The sequence below is a fragment of the Doryrhamphus excisus genome, chromosome 14, assembly GCF_030265055.1.
Source record: "Doryrhamphus excisus isolate RoL2022-K1 chromosome 14, RoL_Dexc_1.0, whole genome shotgun sequence".
In the NCBI taxonomy this organism is placed as follows: domain Eukaryota; kingdom Metazoa; phylum Chordata; class Actinopteri; order Syngnathiformes; family Syngnathidae; genus Doryrhamphus; species Doryrhamphus excisus.
In genome coordinates, this window is record NC_080479.1 from 15,684,127 (window position 1) to 15,701,470 (window position 17,344).

A 17,344-nucleotide genomic window follows, 5' to 3' on the forward strand; every position below is an offset into this window, starting at 1 on the left:
TGATAACACTTCATAAAACACGCAGTTATGTAGCTATATACATAAAAGTACGTACAGGACAACACTAGCGGGGAATCTCGTTACGGCAAAGCCAAAAATCCTCATAAAAGTAGACTTACAAGGTTGTCAACAGACAGCGGTGGTATATATATATATATATATCTGACTTTTCTCGGAAAAAAAAAAAATGACCCTTCAGCAGTGTGACATATCAGTCGAAGAGTTTGCAAAATGCTTGGATTTATCTTTTCACTTGGGCATCAATCTTCCTCTCTCCGAATCCGCTTACAGAAGCATTCTGTCTTCCCCTGGCTGCAACTGAATTTAATCAGTCATCTGTAATTCTTTCATAAAACTATTTGAAAAGGGGGGGCAGCATTAACTTGACAATCCACAGCTGTCGACACATCCATCAAGGCATTCCTTCATCAATCTTAAACCTGTCGTCTCTTTAGTACACAAGGAGGGCCTCCCCGCTACTAGATGAGGTTCATTCATTCATTCATTTTCTACCGCTTTTCCTCACGAGGGTCGCGGGGGGTGCTGGAGCCTATCCCAGCTGTCTTCGGGCGTGAGGTGGGGTCATGGAATATTTTTGTAGTTAGAGCATAGAAAACCTTCTAAATATACTTTTTAACATTATCAAAGCCTCCTAGACATGAAATAACACCCCTATAGTCACTTTTGCATTTGTACTACCCATTAAAATAAGCCATTTAAGGCATAAATAAGACTTGTGTTGGTGTGTTTTGCTGTTTTATATAAGTATACCAGGGAGCTGGGTGAGAGGCAGACAGGAAGTTGAGTTTTAACTTAGCATAGGCTAGCACAGTAGCCCGTGTTAGGGATTATTGTGCCTGTTTTGAGGTGAAAACTGCAATAAAAGACTGTTGTTCCGGCAATCAAGTCTGGTAATTGTGTATCTTGGACTTATGTATATTGGACTGGTGGCCAGCCAATCACAGGGCACATATAGACAAACAACCATTCACACTCACATTCATACCTATGGACAATTTGGAGTCGCCAATTAACCTAGCTAGTTTTTGGAATGTGGGAGGAAACCGGAGTACCCGGAGAAAACCCACGCATGCACGGGGAGAACATGCAAACTCCACACAGAGATGGCCGAGGGTGGAATTGAACCCTGGTCTCCTAGCTGTGAGGTCTGCGCGCTAACCACTAGACCGCCATGCCGCCCTACTAGATGAGGTTTTGTTTAAAAAAAAAAAAAAAAATTTTAAACATGGCTGTCAGATTCACTTCTACAGTAAACCTCGGATATATCGGACTCGGATATATCGGAAATTCGCTCACAACGGACAGATAAAAAAGAACCAATTTTTCTGTAATGCATTTCCAATAAAAATTCATTGCATATATCGGATTTTTTATAACGGATTTCGCCTATTTCGGACAAAATCTCCAGTCCCGTTCCAATGCATTTCCATAAAATTTCCCTCGCATATTTCGGATGGCCGCATCGTGGCGCGCCGAATCGTGACAGGCCGCTATACGACGTCATTTGCAGCGTTTGCAGCGTTGCCTGCGCGTCCAGGTACATTGGAAACATAGTCAAGGAAGTGCCTTTTTATAACGGATAAAACCCGATTTACGCATATACCGGATATAAATCAAATATATGCGTAAAACGGACATTTTCCGGTATACGCATATAACGGATTTCACTTATATCGGACAAAACCAGTGGGAACAATTGAATCCGATATATCCGAGGTTTACTGTATTTGTTTAGCCTTTGGTTTTTAAAATACACCCACTCTGACGGTAACTATCTGGGCATCCATCCTTCCCGCAAACACCTTTCCAACCTGACGGTTCATTTCTCTTCCTGCCTTTAAGCCATCAGCAAGCTATCTATCCATGTTTCTCTTTTCTACCGCTCTTATCGCAAATCTTTCACCTCTTTCTCCATCAAGCCTTTTACCCTCACAGCTTCCATTTATCTCTCTTACTACCCTCTTCTCCCTCTGATATCGCCTTGCCTCTTCTCTGCTATCTGACTCTCCTCCCATTTAGTGCCCCCCCCCACCCCCACCTCCTTCATCCAGAACTATAGCGACGGCAGCAGATGTGTCCAGGCTGCAAACATCTGCTTCCCTTGTCCTGCTCCATCATTACTCTGCTTATCAGACTAACCACTTTAACTCCCCAAAGCTTGCTGCCTTTACTTCTGCCTTAATGTGCAGCTGGAAAGCCTGGAGAAAATCATCGCTAAAATATGTTGCCAACACATGGACACCGCAGGGCCGGAGAAGAAATCTGTGCTCCGAATAAAAAAATCTATTTTTAAGCTGTTGGCTGGATGAAGCAATAAAAAAAAAAACATACAATATTGATCACACGATGGTGACAAAATTGAAATTTTGCCAAAAATGTATGGAGAAATAAATGCATTGTAAGACACACATTATGGAACCCTGAACATGCTGCTCGCTTGGTATGTTTTGCACTTTTTCCGGACTTTTTTTCAGACCAAAAGTACTGCCACATAGTTGACGTCACTCACACATTAGTGGCTCTGCAATGCTGAATCCGACTCTGCGGAATTGAAGTGCTGGCGCTGTGTTTGGAATGGGCTGCTTGTACGGCCGTGCCAATGTTCTGAGAATTTTAGATGCAGATTGATACGGATATCAGGTCCGATATCAATATCAGATCGGAAAAATACCATGTCTGAGAATTTTACATGCAGATTGATATGGATATCAGGTCCGATATCAATATCAGATCGGAAACACACCATGTCTGAGAATTGTAGATGCAGATTGATACGGATATCAGGACCGATATCAATATCAGATCGGAAACACACCATGTCTGAGAATTTTACATGTAGATTGATACGGATATCAGGACCGATATCAATATCAGATCGGAAACACACCATGTCTGAGAATTTTAGATACCAATTGATACGGATATCAGGACTGATATATCAGATCGGAAACGCACCATGTCTGAGAATTTTAGATGCAGATTGATACGGATATCAGGACCGATATCAATATCAGATTGGAAACACACCATATGTGAGAATTTTAGATACCGATTGATACGGATATTAGGTCCGATATCAATATCAGATCGGAAAAACACTATGTCTGAGAATTTTAGATGCAGATTGATACGGATATCAAGACCGATATCAATATCAGATCGGAAACATTACCATATGTGAGAATTTTAGATGCAGATTGATACGGATATCAGGACCGATATCAATATCAGATCAGAAACGCACCATGTCTGAGAATTTTAGATGCAGATTGATACGGATATCAGGACCGATATCAATATCAGATCGGAAACACACCATGTCTGAGAATTTTAGATGCAGATTGATACGGATATCAGGACCGATATCAATATCAGATCGGAAAAACACCATATGTGAGAATTTTAGATACCGATTGATACGGATATCAGGTCCGATATCAATATCAGATCGGAAAAACAATATGTCTGAGAATTTTAGATGCAGATTGATACGGATATCAGGACCGATATCAATATCAGATCGGAAAAACACCATGTCTTGGAATTTTAGATACAGAGTGATACGGATATCAGGACCGATATCAATATCAGATCGGAAACGCACAATGTCTGAGAATTTTAGATGCAGATTGATACGGATATCAGGACCGATATCAACATCAGATCGGAAACACACCATGTCTGAGAATTTTACATGCAGATTGATACGGATATCAGGACCGATATCAATATCAGATAAATTTTGTATCTCCAAAATACAAAATCATAGAACAAGACAGGAACAGAATGTGACGGTTATGTATAAGGACACTATACAGGTAGCCGAAGTGGGTTCAATTTGATAGAAAAGGGTACCTAAAGTCTCTTGTGGTGCTTAAGGCTACCAACCCCTGGTTCTATGACCTTGACTATGACGCCTCCAACTGTACGGTACCCTTTTTTTTTTTTTTTATCAACATGTCAAAGTTGCAACATCAGCACTGAACCAACCGAACATAAACATTACCGGCTTCTTTGTGAGCAAGTGTAAGTATTCCTTCCACGTGTAACGGACAACAGTACGTGGAGAACCTGTTCTGAGCAAATTTCAGTAGTCTGTCTTCTCAACCTCGATACACATACCTCATTTGACAGAACTCCATTTGCATGCTAATGTATTGCATGAAGGGAAGGTCGCATCATAAACAAGGTTATTTATCTCCTATGAATAGCTGTGGCTAATAGAAATAAATGCTATTCTGCTTGCACTTGTGTGGGATTTTTTTTTGGTGTTTGAATGAGTGTTTATGTTTGCACTGACTATATGGAAGGTACTGCAATTAGCTATTATTTGTACTCCGTATTAGCAACTTTTTATAGGCATTGTGTTAAAAGCCTGCTGCTTTTTTTTTGTTGTTGTTTGTTTTGTTAGCTACATGCAGGTGAGCACAAGGTTCCCCCATAATGTTTTTCCCTGTTGTGTTAACATTTAAAAGCAACCAAGGGAGTGCTGCAAAGCTCTAAAAAAAATAATAAATAAATAACCAATTCTCTTTTCTGCTGCTGCTGACACTCCTGACCTAGGACCATTATCATTGTAGCACACTCGTACAGCCTGGCATGCAATATCCGCGGAGAGCCAGCAATGCACATAAAGAGAGGGAAGAAACAAAAGAGCTTCAACCTGCATAAACACACACACACACACACACACACACACTTGGTGAATATGTGTGTGAAGTAAGAGTGAAAACACAATCTTCCTTCTCTGAAGAAGGAACAAAAAAAAAACACTCGCTCTTTCACTATATGGACAGATTGACAAACAAAACACATCCATGGCTGACAAGGGTAGGCCTCCTAAATAATAACATGTGATGAGCTTAGCCACACTCTGATGAAATACAGTTAAAATTTAAATTTTATCCTAAAAAAATAAGTAATTTTAAGGTTTAATTAAAATTAAAATTAAAATTAAAATTAAAATTAAAATTAAAATTAAAATTAAAATTAAAATTAAAATTAAAATTAAAATTAAAATTAAAATTAAAATTAAAATTAAAATTAAAATTAAAATTTTTAAAATTAAAATTAAAATTAAAATTACTTATTTTTTTAGGATAAAAATTAAAATGTAATAATTAAAAAAAATTCCAATTTTGTTTTGCTTTGGCAATGAAGCTAAAGGCTTATGACGCTGGAAATAAATGCAGGAAATGATTTGGAATAAAACGGAAAATACACGTCAAAGATAAAAACTAAATTATATTAGCAAAGCAGGAAGTGAACAAATGTAACAGTTACTGATTGTAAAAGTACCAGATGGAGGGGTAGGATTTAATAAGCTTTGCTTCTTCCTACTCCTTTTGGACATGTGGAACTGTGAACTGATTATGGGATGCATTCAATTGTAATCGGATGCATGTTCAAATGAAATTAAACCATTACCATTACCAAAATTTGGATAAAAATAAAAATTCAAATTAAACAAAACAAAACCTTAAAACGTATATTAGGAAAGCAGGAAGTGACCAAATGTAACAGTTACTGATTGTAAAAGTACCAGATGGAGAGGTAGGATTTAATAAGCTTTGCTTCTTCCTACTCCTTTTTGATTATGTGATGTACTCAATTGTAATCTGATGCATGTTCAAATGAAATAAAACCATTAAAACCATTATATTTTCAGATGAAAACATATTTCCTAAAAAAATATTTTGTTGGCTGCAATCTCTACAAAAGACTTTGAGACTTGACTGACAACAGAGTGTCGGTTTAAAGAAGCGTTATCTGGGCTGCACGTCACGGGCCCCTCTATCATAGCGGGGGCGAAAAACACATTTGACACGTAACACATTTCAAAAAGCTCTTAAGAGCGTGGCTGACATTTGAGGCAAAAAGTCAACACCTCACCCAAAAGAAAGTACGGTTTTCTTCTAGCATGGACAGCCTATATGTTGTTGAAGTTTGCTGTTGGTGGATAAAAACCATTTCATGTTCTGTTTTTTTTTTTTTTATAATAATAAACCCTTTAGAGCACTCAATCAATCTCAGCTGGACTGAAATTCAGGTTGTCATGGAAGATGTTTCGCCACTCAGTCGAGCAGGCAACAGGCTTCGTCTGTTCATGCTAAATGACTGGGTGGGACGAAGACGAGTCTCAACTCTAGTCGTCTACAATCGTAGCCAAAAAAGACTCAAAGTTTGCTGCGTCACTACACTGTTCTTAGATGGTTGGCAGAGGATGTTTTGGTACCATTTTTTTACGGCTTGAATGCTTTACAGGATGCTTTACATGCATGATAACATGAGTTAATATGAGCTAGGCGCCATTCTTGACACCAGGCCATCTTCCGAAAATCTTCACCTCAACGTGTGTGCAGATGCCCCTCAAGCCTGCCTACTACCATTCCGGAGCAAGCGCTGTATCGATGATGCCCCCGAGCCCGCTGCAAAATCAAACTTTCAGAGAGAGTCCAGACGCTTGCTAGACTTTCAAAAAGTTGAAACAGTTGGTTAGCAGAAGCAGCTGTAATTTCACATAAGTAAAAAAAAAAAAAAAGTCTTATTGTAGGATGAAAAAGTCACAATTTTACAAGAATAAACTATTATAAACTAAAAAAAATAAGAATAAAAAAAAATTTAATTAAAAAAAATTTTCATTTAAATTTAATTTTTTTCATTTTTCATTTTTATTTTTTTAGTGTAGTAATTGTGACTTTTTCATCCTACAATAAGACTTTTTTTGACTTCACTCATGTGAAATTACAGCTGCTTCTGTAAGGAGGTATTTTCCAAAAATTAAAATTAAAATTAAAATTAAAATTAAAATTAAAATTAAAATTAAAATTAAAATTAAAATTAAAATTAAAATTAAAATTAAAATTAAAATTAAAATTAAAATTAAAATTAAAATTAAAATTAAAATTAAAATTAGCCCACCATGCAGCCTTTTACCATAATTATAACTTAATATTTTTATTATATGCTCCTAGCATTGTTTTCCACAACCTAACGTTCCAAAAATGAAAATGTTGACTTCAAAAGACTTGACTTGACTTTAATATATTGTACGGTCATATCACCTCGTCGGTATGGGACAAAAAAAACAAAAAAATTTAAAATTAAACTATATTAGGAAAGCAGGAAGTGAACAAACGTAAGTTACTGATTGTAAAAGTACCAAATGGAGAGGTAGGATTTAATAAGCTTTGCTTCTTCCTACTCCTTTTGGACATGTGGAACTGTGTCATTAGCAAAATCATTACCATTAAATATTATGATTAAAAATAATGTCACTTTAGTAGCATAGTAGTGAAATATTAAAAAAATATTGTGGGGGGAAAAAAATAAGTAGGGAAGTTTATACTAGAATGGGTCTTTTCTCCTATATTACAAAGCTGAGATGCAGCTTTTTCATTTTCAGACAGTTTTTAAATTTAATTGGACAATTAATCCATTAAATGATTAATAACTTTTGCAGCTCCGGGTTGACACTTTTTCGACTATGCATCTGTATGTTACACATCTGCAAAATCAGCGACAAGAGTTAAACGGTTGTGATTCCGTGAGGCACAGGCGAATGTCATGTGAAATCATGTGCGATGTCAAGCTGGCTACGTCAACTTCAATTTTAGACTTTATAATTTCCCCTATGAAAACCCTGAAATCTGTTTCACATGTAATTGACGTCATAATGAGTCAAGAAACTTACAAATGTTTTTCATTACGAATCAATGACACAGCAGTCTCATAAAAGCGGTCCTAAAAACAATAAAAAAAAGTTTTGCTTATTTTCTTCCTTTGAACCCGCCCACTCAAAACCCAAACCATATGATCCACCTGCTGGGATCAAAGGGGAAAGGCCAAGTCTCACATGCATCATGCATGCTAAACCTGCTTTGAATGTTATCTCTGTAAAAACCTTAAACCCCATCACAGTCAGGCACGCACGCGGGAATTTCCTCCCGAAATTCCTCCCAGGAAGCGCCTCCCTCTCATCATGAGCCTCAAAAGGTCAGAAAAATATTGAATTAACTTCATTATTTTATTAAAAGGGACTAGAAGTCTGCACGGATTCAGCTTGGAAAATAACAGGAAGTTGGCGAGATAAAGCAAAGTATAGGGAGCTGGCGTGACCACACGGCTGAAGATGGTCGCGATAAATCACAACTGTCACGAAGGCGTTCTAAAGCGAATACCGTACAGAGAGGGGGGAGTAGTGAATCACTTGTTAACTAGTACAACCTTCGTCTACGGGAGTCATGGAATCTCCCCGGCTGACAGGCTGTGATAAAGCTTCATGGTATGAAGAGTTTATCACCCACCACCGCGCGCGCCGGATGTCGGCGTTCGGCTGCGCTAACGCCGCAATACCTTGTTGACCTCCAGGATTTCTCGCCTGTCCTCGGCGGCAGGGCGGTGGTTCTGGGCGGCTGAGTGGTCGTCATGTTTGGCGCCGTCGTCCTCCCGAAAGGGTATCAGTTGCTGGAAAGGACAAATAGATAAAATAATCTATATTACTGAGCATAAACAGGATGAGTATAATTAGATTATGTATCATATGCAACATATATTCAACTGGTTCATCACAATTTGGAATTAAACCTCTTGTGGAAGCTTGTCAATGCAAAATCAATCCCCCCATGCCTTCTTTGAACGTAGAGAAAGACAAGACAGGGAGTGGCAAATTCATTCATTTTTAAGCATTCTGTGTGCTTGACCTTGTCTGCTTGACACTACAGTGTGAGACGAATGTGCACTACTGGCACAGGGCTGATGCCTGATGCCTGCATTGCATCATAGTGCCCCCTAGTGGTCAGCCCGTAGAAGACAGTGACATGGCTGCTGTCATCCGTATTGCATATTGTAATGGTAATGCTTTTATTTCATTTGAACATGCATCAGATTGCAATTGAATGCATCACATAATCAGTTCACAGTTCCACATGTCCAAAAGGAGTAGGAAGAAGCAAAGCTTATTAAATCCTATCCTTCCATGTGGTACTTTTACAATCAGTAACTGTTACATTTGTTCACTTCCTGCTTTCCTAATATAGTTTAAGTTGGGGTTTTTTGGTCTGGTTTTTTTTATTATTTTATTTTTACTACAATTTTTATTTGTACTCCGGTTTCCTCCCACATTCCAAAAAACATGCTATGTTAATTGGCAATGGTTGTATTTCATTTGAACATGCATCAGATTACATTTGAATGCATCACATAATCAGTTCACAGTTCCACATGTCCAAAAGGAGTAGGAAGAAGCAAAGCTTATTAAATCCTACCCCTCCATCTGGTACTTTTACAATCCGTGACTGTTACATTTGTTCACTTCCTGCTTTCCTAATATTCATTCATTCATTCATTTTCTACCGCTTTTCATCACGGGGGTCGCAAGGGGTGCTGGAGCCTATCCCAGCTGTCTTTGGGGCGAGAGGCGGGGTACACCCTGAACTGACTGGTGGCCAGCCAATCACAGGGCACATATAGACAAACAACCATTCACACTCACATTCATACCTATGGACAATTTGGAGTCGCTAATTAACCTAGCATGTTTTTGGAATGTGGGAGGAAACCGGAGTACCCGGAGAAAACCCACGCATGCACGGGGAGAACATGCAAACTCCACACAGAGATGGCCGAGGGTGGAATTGAACTCGGGTCTCCCAGCTGTGAGGCCACCATGCAGCCTTTTACCATAATTATGACTTAATATTTTTATTATATTCTTGTAGCATTGTTTTCCACAACCTAACGTTAAAAAATGAAAATGTTGACTTGACTTTAATTTATTGTGCGGTCATATCACCTCGTACTTTGGTACGTGACAAAAATAAAAATAAATTTAAAAAAACTATATTAGGAAAGCAGGAAGTGAACAAATGTAACAGTTACTGATTGTAAAAGTACCAGATGGAGGGGTAGGATTTAATAAGCTTTGCTTCTTCCTACTCCTTTTGGACATGTGGAACTGTGAACTGATTATGGGATGCATTCAATTGTAATCTGATGCATGTTCAAATGAAATTAAACCATTACCTTTACCATAATATTTCAATTTTGTTCTACTAAAATGACTATTTTATGGGATTTCTTCTTTTAATATTTAGTTTTTGTTGTAAAATTACTAGTCTCACGGGGAAATGTTGGAGCCTATCCCAGCTGTCTTCGGGTGAGAGGCGGAGTACACCCTGGACTGGTGGCCAGCCAATCACAGGGCACATATAGACAAACAACCATTCACACTCACATTCATACCTATGGACAATTTGGAGTCGCTAATTAACCTAGCATGTTTTTGGAATGTGGGAGGAAACCGGATTACATGGAGAACATGCAAACTCCACACAGAGATGCCCTAAGCAGAGATTCAAACCCGGGACTTCCCATCTTCTTCCCATCTTCTGACTGTGTGGCCAACATGCTAACCACTAAATACAAATCAGAAGTCCCGGAACAGATTTTGGTCAACCTCAGAGGTTCCACTGTACAGGAAGACATCGGTACTTTCGGTACAATAATTCAAGTAACAAACTAGTAGATTTGCAATGTACTGCATCGTTCCGAAGATAATATGAGCTCTGACGCTTGTGGAACGACGACAAGCAAGAATATGAGTCATTACTGGCCACGTATGAGTTCTGGTTCAAGAACCTTTTTTTTATTATTATTATTATTATTATTGTACAAACACAGCCAAGAACATATCGGATTTTAAGAGGTACGGGGCGACTCTGGCTGCTGGTGTTAGCTGGTTTGGGGTTGGGGTTGAGGGGGGGGTGAAATGTGCTGAGTGAGGTGGCGAAGATGGATGACGATTGTAGTGAGTGTGTGCCTGTGTGAGTCATAACCCCTGCCTCCGCCATCAAAAGATGGATGTGGCTTCCTGCTATGACAGAGAAGAATGGGCTAATGAAGTTCACCAGTTGTTCCCTTGTTGTAAGAAGGAACGGAAAAAAAAAAAAAAAAAAAAGAGGAGGAAAATAACAACCTGAATAATAAATAACCGGGAGAAAGCAGGCGCACAAGCAAAGGGAAACATAAAAGAACTAGACGGGGTCAGTTGAGGGATGGCTGAAAAGTGGAAGAAGAGAAGAGAAGCGAAAAAGAGAAGAGAAATCTTAGGCCACGACAACAGCTGGAAAGAAAGAAGAAAAAAAAAAAAAAACGACGACATGCGCTTTTTTTTGGTCCAGCTGTTCATTAAAATCGGGTCTGCTGCAAATTAGGCCGCAATGAGGTCACGCTGCCTGAGTCATTGATTCCACTTCCTGTTTGGGGGAAAGCCAGCAGTGAGTGAGCAGGCTTGTCAGGCAGGCACCTGAAAGTCCAGGGTGATAAATGGTACGCACACCGGGGGGGGGGGCAAGATTAACAACGCGGCGTACCAGACGAGCATGTGTGCTGGTCGGTCCTGAACGCAGCATCGAACGGAGCCAGGAAGCATTTTTAATAAGGCGGGCGAGGGGAAAAATAGCTTGAATTCCATGACGACTCAATGTAGGGGTGTAAGAAAATATTGTTTTCGGCGATATATCGTTCCATGATACTGTATCGATATTAAAAAGTATGATATTGTAGTGCTTGGTTACCGGTACATAATTCACCCCGGAACGATCGATAGGGGAGTGGTTGCCACCCGGAAGGGTGGGCACGAGGGACAGGGGTTTTCTCTCTTCCTGTTGTGGTTGCGAGACGGCGTTCAGGTCTCACGTAGCAGAGAGTGCGAGTTAATGTTTGTGAAGAGAATAAAGTTTTCAATTTCAAAATCAATTTCAGCCACTATTCAAAAGCAAAATGTATTATTCAGTGTGTAAGGAATAGACAGTGGCGGCCGTCGGAGATTTGCTCCATTTCAGGACTGATCTCCCCAACACCTTCTGTTTGATTCCAAGCCAATGTTGTAGAGAAACTGGGGTGTCTGCCGCACTTTAATACGCAGATAGTAATGCTGTTATGTACTGTATACGTATATTCCCCTGCACAGTGCATGCAACGAGTTAGCATGCTACCGTGCACACATGCATGTCTATGCGGTAGCAAGTGGATCGCTACGCTAATGTATATTTTGGCATGTGTTTGGCCATGCATGCAAAAAAAAAAGAGAGTGCAGCAGAGCTTAGTAAGTGCTGTTGTTCCAGAAGGGCGGATGGAGACCATAACCCCGCCGTAAAAGACACTCTGGAGACTCACCTGAAGGGGGGGGGGGGACAAATGAATCTGCTGCATGTGGAAAAGAAAAGACCTAGAGGGAAGTAGGTGAGATAAAAGTCCCCCAGAGTGAAAAGATCGTCACGTTGTGTGTGTGTGTGTGTGTGTGTGTGCGTGTGTGTTGTACAAAAGGGAAGCGGGCTGAGGTGATGAAGGTCTATTGGTGCCAATGACCTTGTTACACCCACAAACGTAATACAAATCTGCAGCTTTGAATGTAATAATAATCCCGCAAATGTGATCAATTTCCCGCAAACTTAATAAAATTTGCCTACTGCAAACGTAATATTGAATACTGAAATTATTACTAATTATTATATGTGGTAAAGTAAAAAACTGTAAATGTAATATGAGACAAAATAATGATCTTTGTGGTTGTTGTTTGTTCTTGGTGTAGATGTCATTTTGAGAAGTTTAACAAGATAATTCTTTTTTTTTTTCTTTTTTTTTGTGGAAAAAAAATATTATTCAAAGAGTATCATTTGAATACATTAAAGCAGCGGTCTCAAACACGCGGCCCGCGTGCCAAATCTGGCCAGCAGGACGCTAGTTTAGGCCCCCTAGTTTGCGAGTTAGCATGTGTCTCAAGACCCTGCAGTTGCGAAATATGTTACGAAAAAATACGAGAAAAGTATAAATGTGACTATAGTCGTGTTTTGTCATGTCTACAGGGCTCTAATAATGCTTTGTTCATTTTAATCTGAAAAAAAAAATTTGTCTAGCCACCAACTATATGTGGTTTCTTAAGTTTTTATTATTTGCCGTTTTATTATTATTATTATTATTATATTTATTTGTTTATTACTGATTGATTGATTTTCTTTATTCTTGATTTGTTTATTTACTTTTCATCTTATGTGCAGAAAAATAAAAATTAAGATATTTGAGAACAGTCAAATGTTTTATCAGAGCTTTTATTGTAGAAAATCGGAACCAAAGCACTGAAAAAGTTAATATATTTTTCTGTTTTTTTTGTTTTTTTTTAATATATATTTATATTTTTTTTATATATTTTTCTGTTTTTAATAAATGCGTTTTGTTTTTTTTTGGGGGGGGGGGGGGGGGGGATCAATAGTTGATTAAGAAGAGATGGGATGGGAGTCACGTCATCGCTTCCCTGCTTCCGAAATTTCATTCCAGGATCAACAAACTATGGTGTGTTCAAGGACCATCAAATCTTAACAATTGACGAAAAGACATTATCAGCAAAACACCTTTTTGTCTGACTTTCAGATGGAAAAAAATCTTAAAATGTTGTGTTACTGTTGTGATTACTTTTCCAATTTTAGTATTAGTATTAGTATTAGTATTACTACAAATTTCCACACTGAGGGACGAATAAAGGCATATCTTAATTAGTATTAGTATTAGTATTAGTATTAGTATTAGTATTAGTATTAAACAACGTCTACCTCAGGAAGTATCGGGTCCAGCCCAGCACAGTTTTCCGAGCATTTGTCGTAGACGAAGCGCAGCTTGCGGAACAGCACGGAAAGCATGCGAAGATGCTCCTGGAGTTTTCCCAGCCGGTCCTGGTGGGTGTTGGGGTGGTAAGTGACTCCATTAGGCAGCTGAAAGGTATCAGAGGAAAATGTTGTGTTAAGTAAAAGGCCCCGCATTGATCCCCGCTGACTGATAAATGCACTCTGAATTGTGGTCATCCATTAACTCTCCTTGCGGACCCGGATCATGCAGGCACAACGCAGTAAGCGGCGCGGCGTGATGACGCAACCACGCACACCCTCCGTTTAAAATAAATAATGGCTGTTTTGCAGTAGACGATGGTCTATTATTCGTCAAAACATATTGAAAATAAAAGTTATATGTAGTATTCTGGTCACTAGGTGGCAGTAATGATAAAATACATTGGCATATTACCTTACATTACCTTAACACTGCATCAAATCATGTGTCATGTGATGTGATAGAAAAGAAAAAAAAACTTCTCCTCCCATTCCATGTGGAAGTGGTAAGTTCTGGCTTCTTAAAGAGGACCTATCATGCTAATTTTCTGCACTTATATATATATATATATATTGAGTTGTGTTCCTATAGAGCAGTCACGCACAATAACCCACACGGAAAGCTTTCTAGATCTTCCAGATTCAGCACCTATTTCTGTAATGTTTTCTGTAATGTTTCCATGGATTTCCTGCTTCCCATCCAACATAAGAATGTCCGGATTGCACTGACGTCGATAGTGCTCAGTGTTAAAAAAAAAAAAACTAGCATGTAGCATTCAGGGCTCACTTCCAAATGCGTAAACCTCATTGTCTGACATTTTGGCATCATTTAACATGAGCATACAATATTGTAACAACATTTATAGGTCAGAAAAGTGGATAAAAAAACATAATATGTCCAAAAAATATTTGAGGCTAACTGGTTAGCTCGCTAACTCGTCTCGAGTCTCTGCAGCATAAGAGTCGGGCAATGTGGTGTAAACAATGAATAATAGGTGTATGATGGTGATTATAGGGGTGTTATTTCATGTCTGCAGGGCTCTAATGATGCTAAAAACTGGATTTAGAAAATCATAAACAGGTTTTATACGCTCCAACTACAAAAGTATTACATTTATTAACTTTGAATCCTATATCAACACTTTTTCACCTCTAGTATGTCACAAAGCTGAGATTCCGTTTTGTTTTGTTTTTCTTGATCTTATATAAATCAATAATGAGGAGAAAATGTAGAGACCTGCATGTTTCTGAGTAGCTGGAAGATCTCCATGGTCCTGAGGACAATGTCTTGGACCGTCTCCTGGCCGATGCGACACAATGAGGCGGTGTTGACATCCCGTGTCGCCTGGCCCTGCTGCTGTTGTTGCTGCTGAGGCGGCGGCTGCCCGGTAAAAGGTGACACTAGTGGAGGGGTTGTCATGGAGACAGCCGGTAGCAATGATGGAAGGGGGTGAATTGACCTGTTAGATATGAGATTGTTGGACAACAGCACACCCTTGTGTGCCTTCATGACGGAGAAAAGAGGGTATGAAGTGTGGAAGTGGGACAGAGTGAAGTTAGTACAAAACATGTTTTTGATATCATGCCATTCACATTTTTAACTTACCTTTTATACATTTTAAGACATTTTTGTTTTTGTGTTACTACCCCAACCTTCCATAAGTGGGTCAAAAATGACCTGGTCAGGTTGTTTTCTTGAAATATCTTCATAATGAAAAATTTTTATCATTTCATATTCCAGTTATTCCCCAAAAAACATGTTTTTGATATCATGCCATTCACATTTTTAACTTACCTTTTATACATTTTAAGAATTTTTTGTTTTTGTGTTACTACCCCAACCTTCCATATGTGGGTCAAAAATGACCCGGTCAGGTTGTTTTCTTGAAATATCTTCATAATGATAAATTTTTATCATTTCATATTCCAGGTATTCCTCAAAAAAACACGTTTTTGATATCATGCCATTCACATTTTTAACTTACCTTTTATACATTTTAAGACATTTTTGTTTTTGTGTTACTACCCCAACCTTCCATAAGTGGGTCAAAAATTCATGCATTTCTATGGAATCCAATAGGAATGTCATTCTTATTAACCCCTAAATATAATACTAAATATCATACAAGTGATTATTCCTAACCAAAATGGCAAAATTGGCATAAAAACGCATTGATTCTAGTATGGGTCATTTTTGACCCACTTATGGAAGAGTGTAGGGTCCAGTCACTCATACCTCTAAGGTTTAAAATCAAAAACAATTAGCAGAAATTAATAAAATAAAATAAAAACGCTAGCTTTTTATGTAATAAAAGTTATAAAATTTTAAAAATAATTAATAAATAGAAACTAAATAGGTTAAAATAGTAAAAGATATCGGCTACAAATGGTTAGTTTAGTAGTGGAGTAAACGTACAATTCACAAGGCTTTATATACTTTATACTGGCAGTTATCAATGAATTGGCATCATTTGTTATCATTGTCGATTGTTGTTGACTGTACGATTCACTTGAATGCCGCTAAGATTCCATTTAAGTCAAATTAAATCGCTACAAATCAACAAAGTTTGACAAAACACAGGTGAATCGAATAAAGCAGGATAGAGTAACAACTGTAGCGGTGGCTAATAAGTGCCCATGCAAAAGTGGAGTGTTTGCTATCAACGCTAAGTAAATTCGAAAGCTTTTTTGTACCAGTCGTCGACATCCAAACAGATATTAATATGCCTGTGAGTGTTTACGGATGTTAAATAAAACATTTGGCGATAATTTATGTTACCTGTGTGCTGATAATGTGTCTCTTTTGATTTCATGTCAAGTTCTCTGCTCCGGGGGAGGGGGGGGGGTTGGAAGTATCGCGAGATGTAGTCTGAAATTGTAACTCTTGAAGTAGAAGGGCAGTACAATTTAATAATTGCGTTTAGGTTTGTGAAATTAGATATTCTTAGCTCATTGGTGTTTTGATTTATATGTAGAAAAATTGGGATATAGTAATAAAGGAATATATATAGTAATAAAGTCTGCACTCAATAAGCTTCTTGACGCTCATTGCTTTTCCAAAGTGGTTTATATCTGGCATTACGGTAATGCACATTGCACTACATTATGTCCATGTGTTTTTTTTTTAAGTGACAGCGCCTCGGTGTGGTAGAGTATGTAAATAATATCCTTCTCAATTTTAAATATTCAAAACTATCTCATTTCATGCAAATGCACATTTCAGAGAGCATGTACTCTCTCATGTAGTATTACTGCTCTGAAAAAGGAGCTTTATTGAAAAAAAAGATTTTGCCTTCAGGCTTGACTGAGACTGAAAAAGTCGATTATGCCTATTACTTAAAATATTATTCATTTGGATTTTGGGGTTACAGGCTGGATTTCAATTTCCTTTTATCTGGCACACATTTTGTGTAATAACCTGAATTAATGTCTTTTCGCTTAATCTTTTGCCCCTAAAAATAAATACTGTTACTATTCATAGCTTGCCGGGATTAATTATTACTTTTAATACTCACAATTAACATTCCACATTTGCTTGTTTTATTTATTGAAAATATTTGAATTAGAGAATATATTGTTTTTACTTGTGTTTAGTTATTTTATTCCAGTGGTGTACAAAGTGAGGGGCAGGGGCCGTTTATGGTCCACTGTTAACTCACAGCAAA

General features: G+C 38.2%; 1 protein-coding gene across 2 annotated transcripts in view; it reads right to left on the minus strand.

Moving 5' to 3' along the window:
* The window catches only part of med30 (mediator complex subunit 30), a 40,208-nt gene extending 23,684 nt beyond the window's left edge, over positions 1-16,524 (minus strand). The window contains exons 1-4 of one of the 2 annotated variants that reach the window (XM_058047563.1): positions 16,459-16,524; positions 14,917-15,183; positions 13,629-13,787; positions 8,377-8,487 (exon numbers count right to left, since the gene is read on the minus strand). In XM_058047563.1, coding sequence (XP_057903546.1) covers positions 8,377-8,487; positions 13,629-13,787; positions 14,917-15,099 — 453 coding nt within the window. In that variant the 5' untranslated portion in view covers positions 15,100-15,183; positions 16,459-16,524. The remainder of the gene's footprint in view (positions 1-8,376; positions 8,488-13,628; positions 13,788-14,916; positions 15,184-16,458) is intronic. The other variant, XM_058047564.1, reaches the window with a different exon arrangement.
* Between the last annotated feature and the right edge of the window lie 820 nt (positions 16,525-17,344).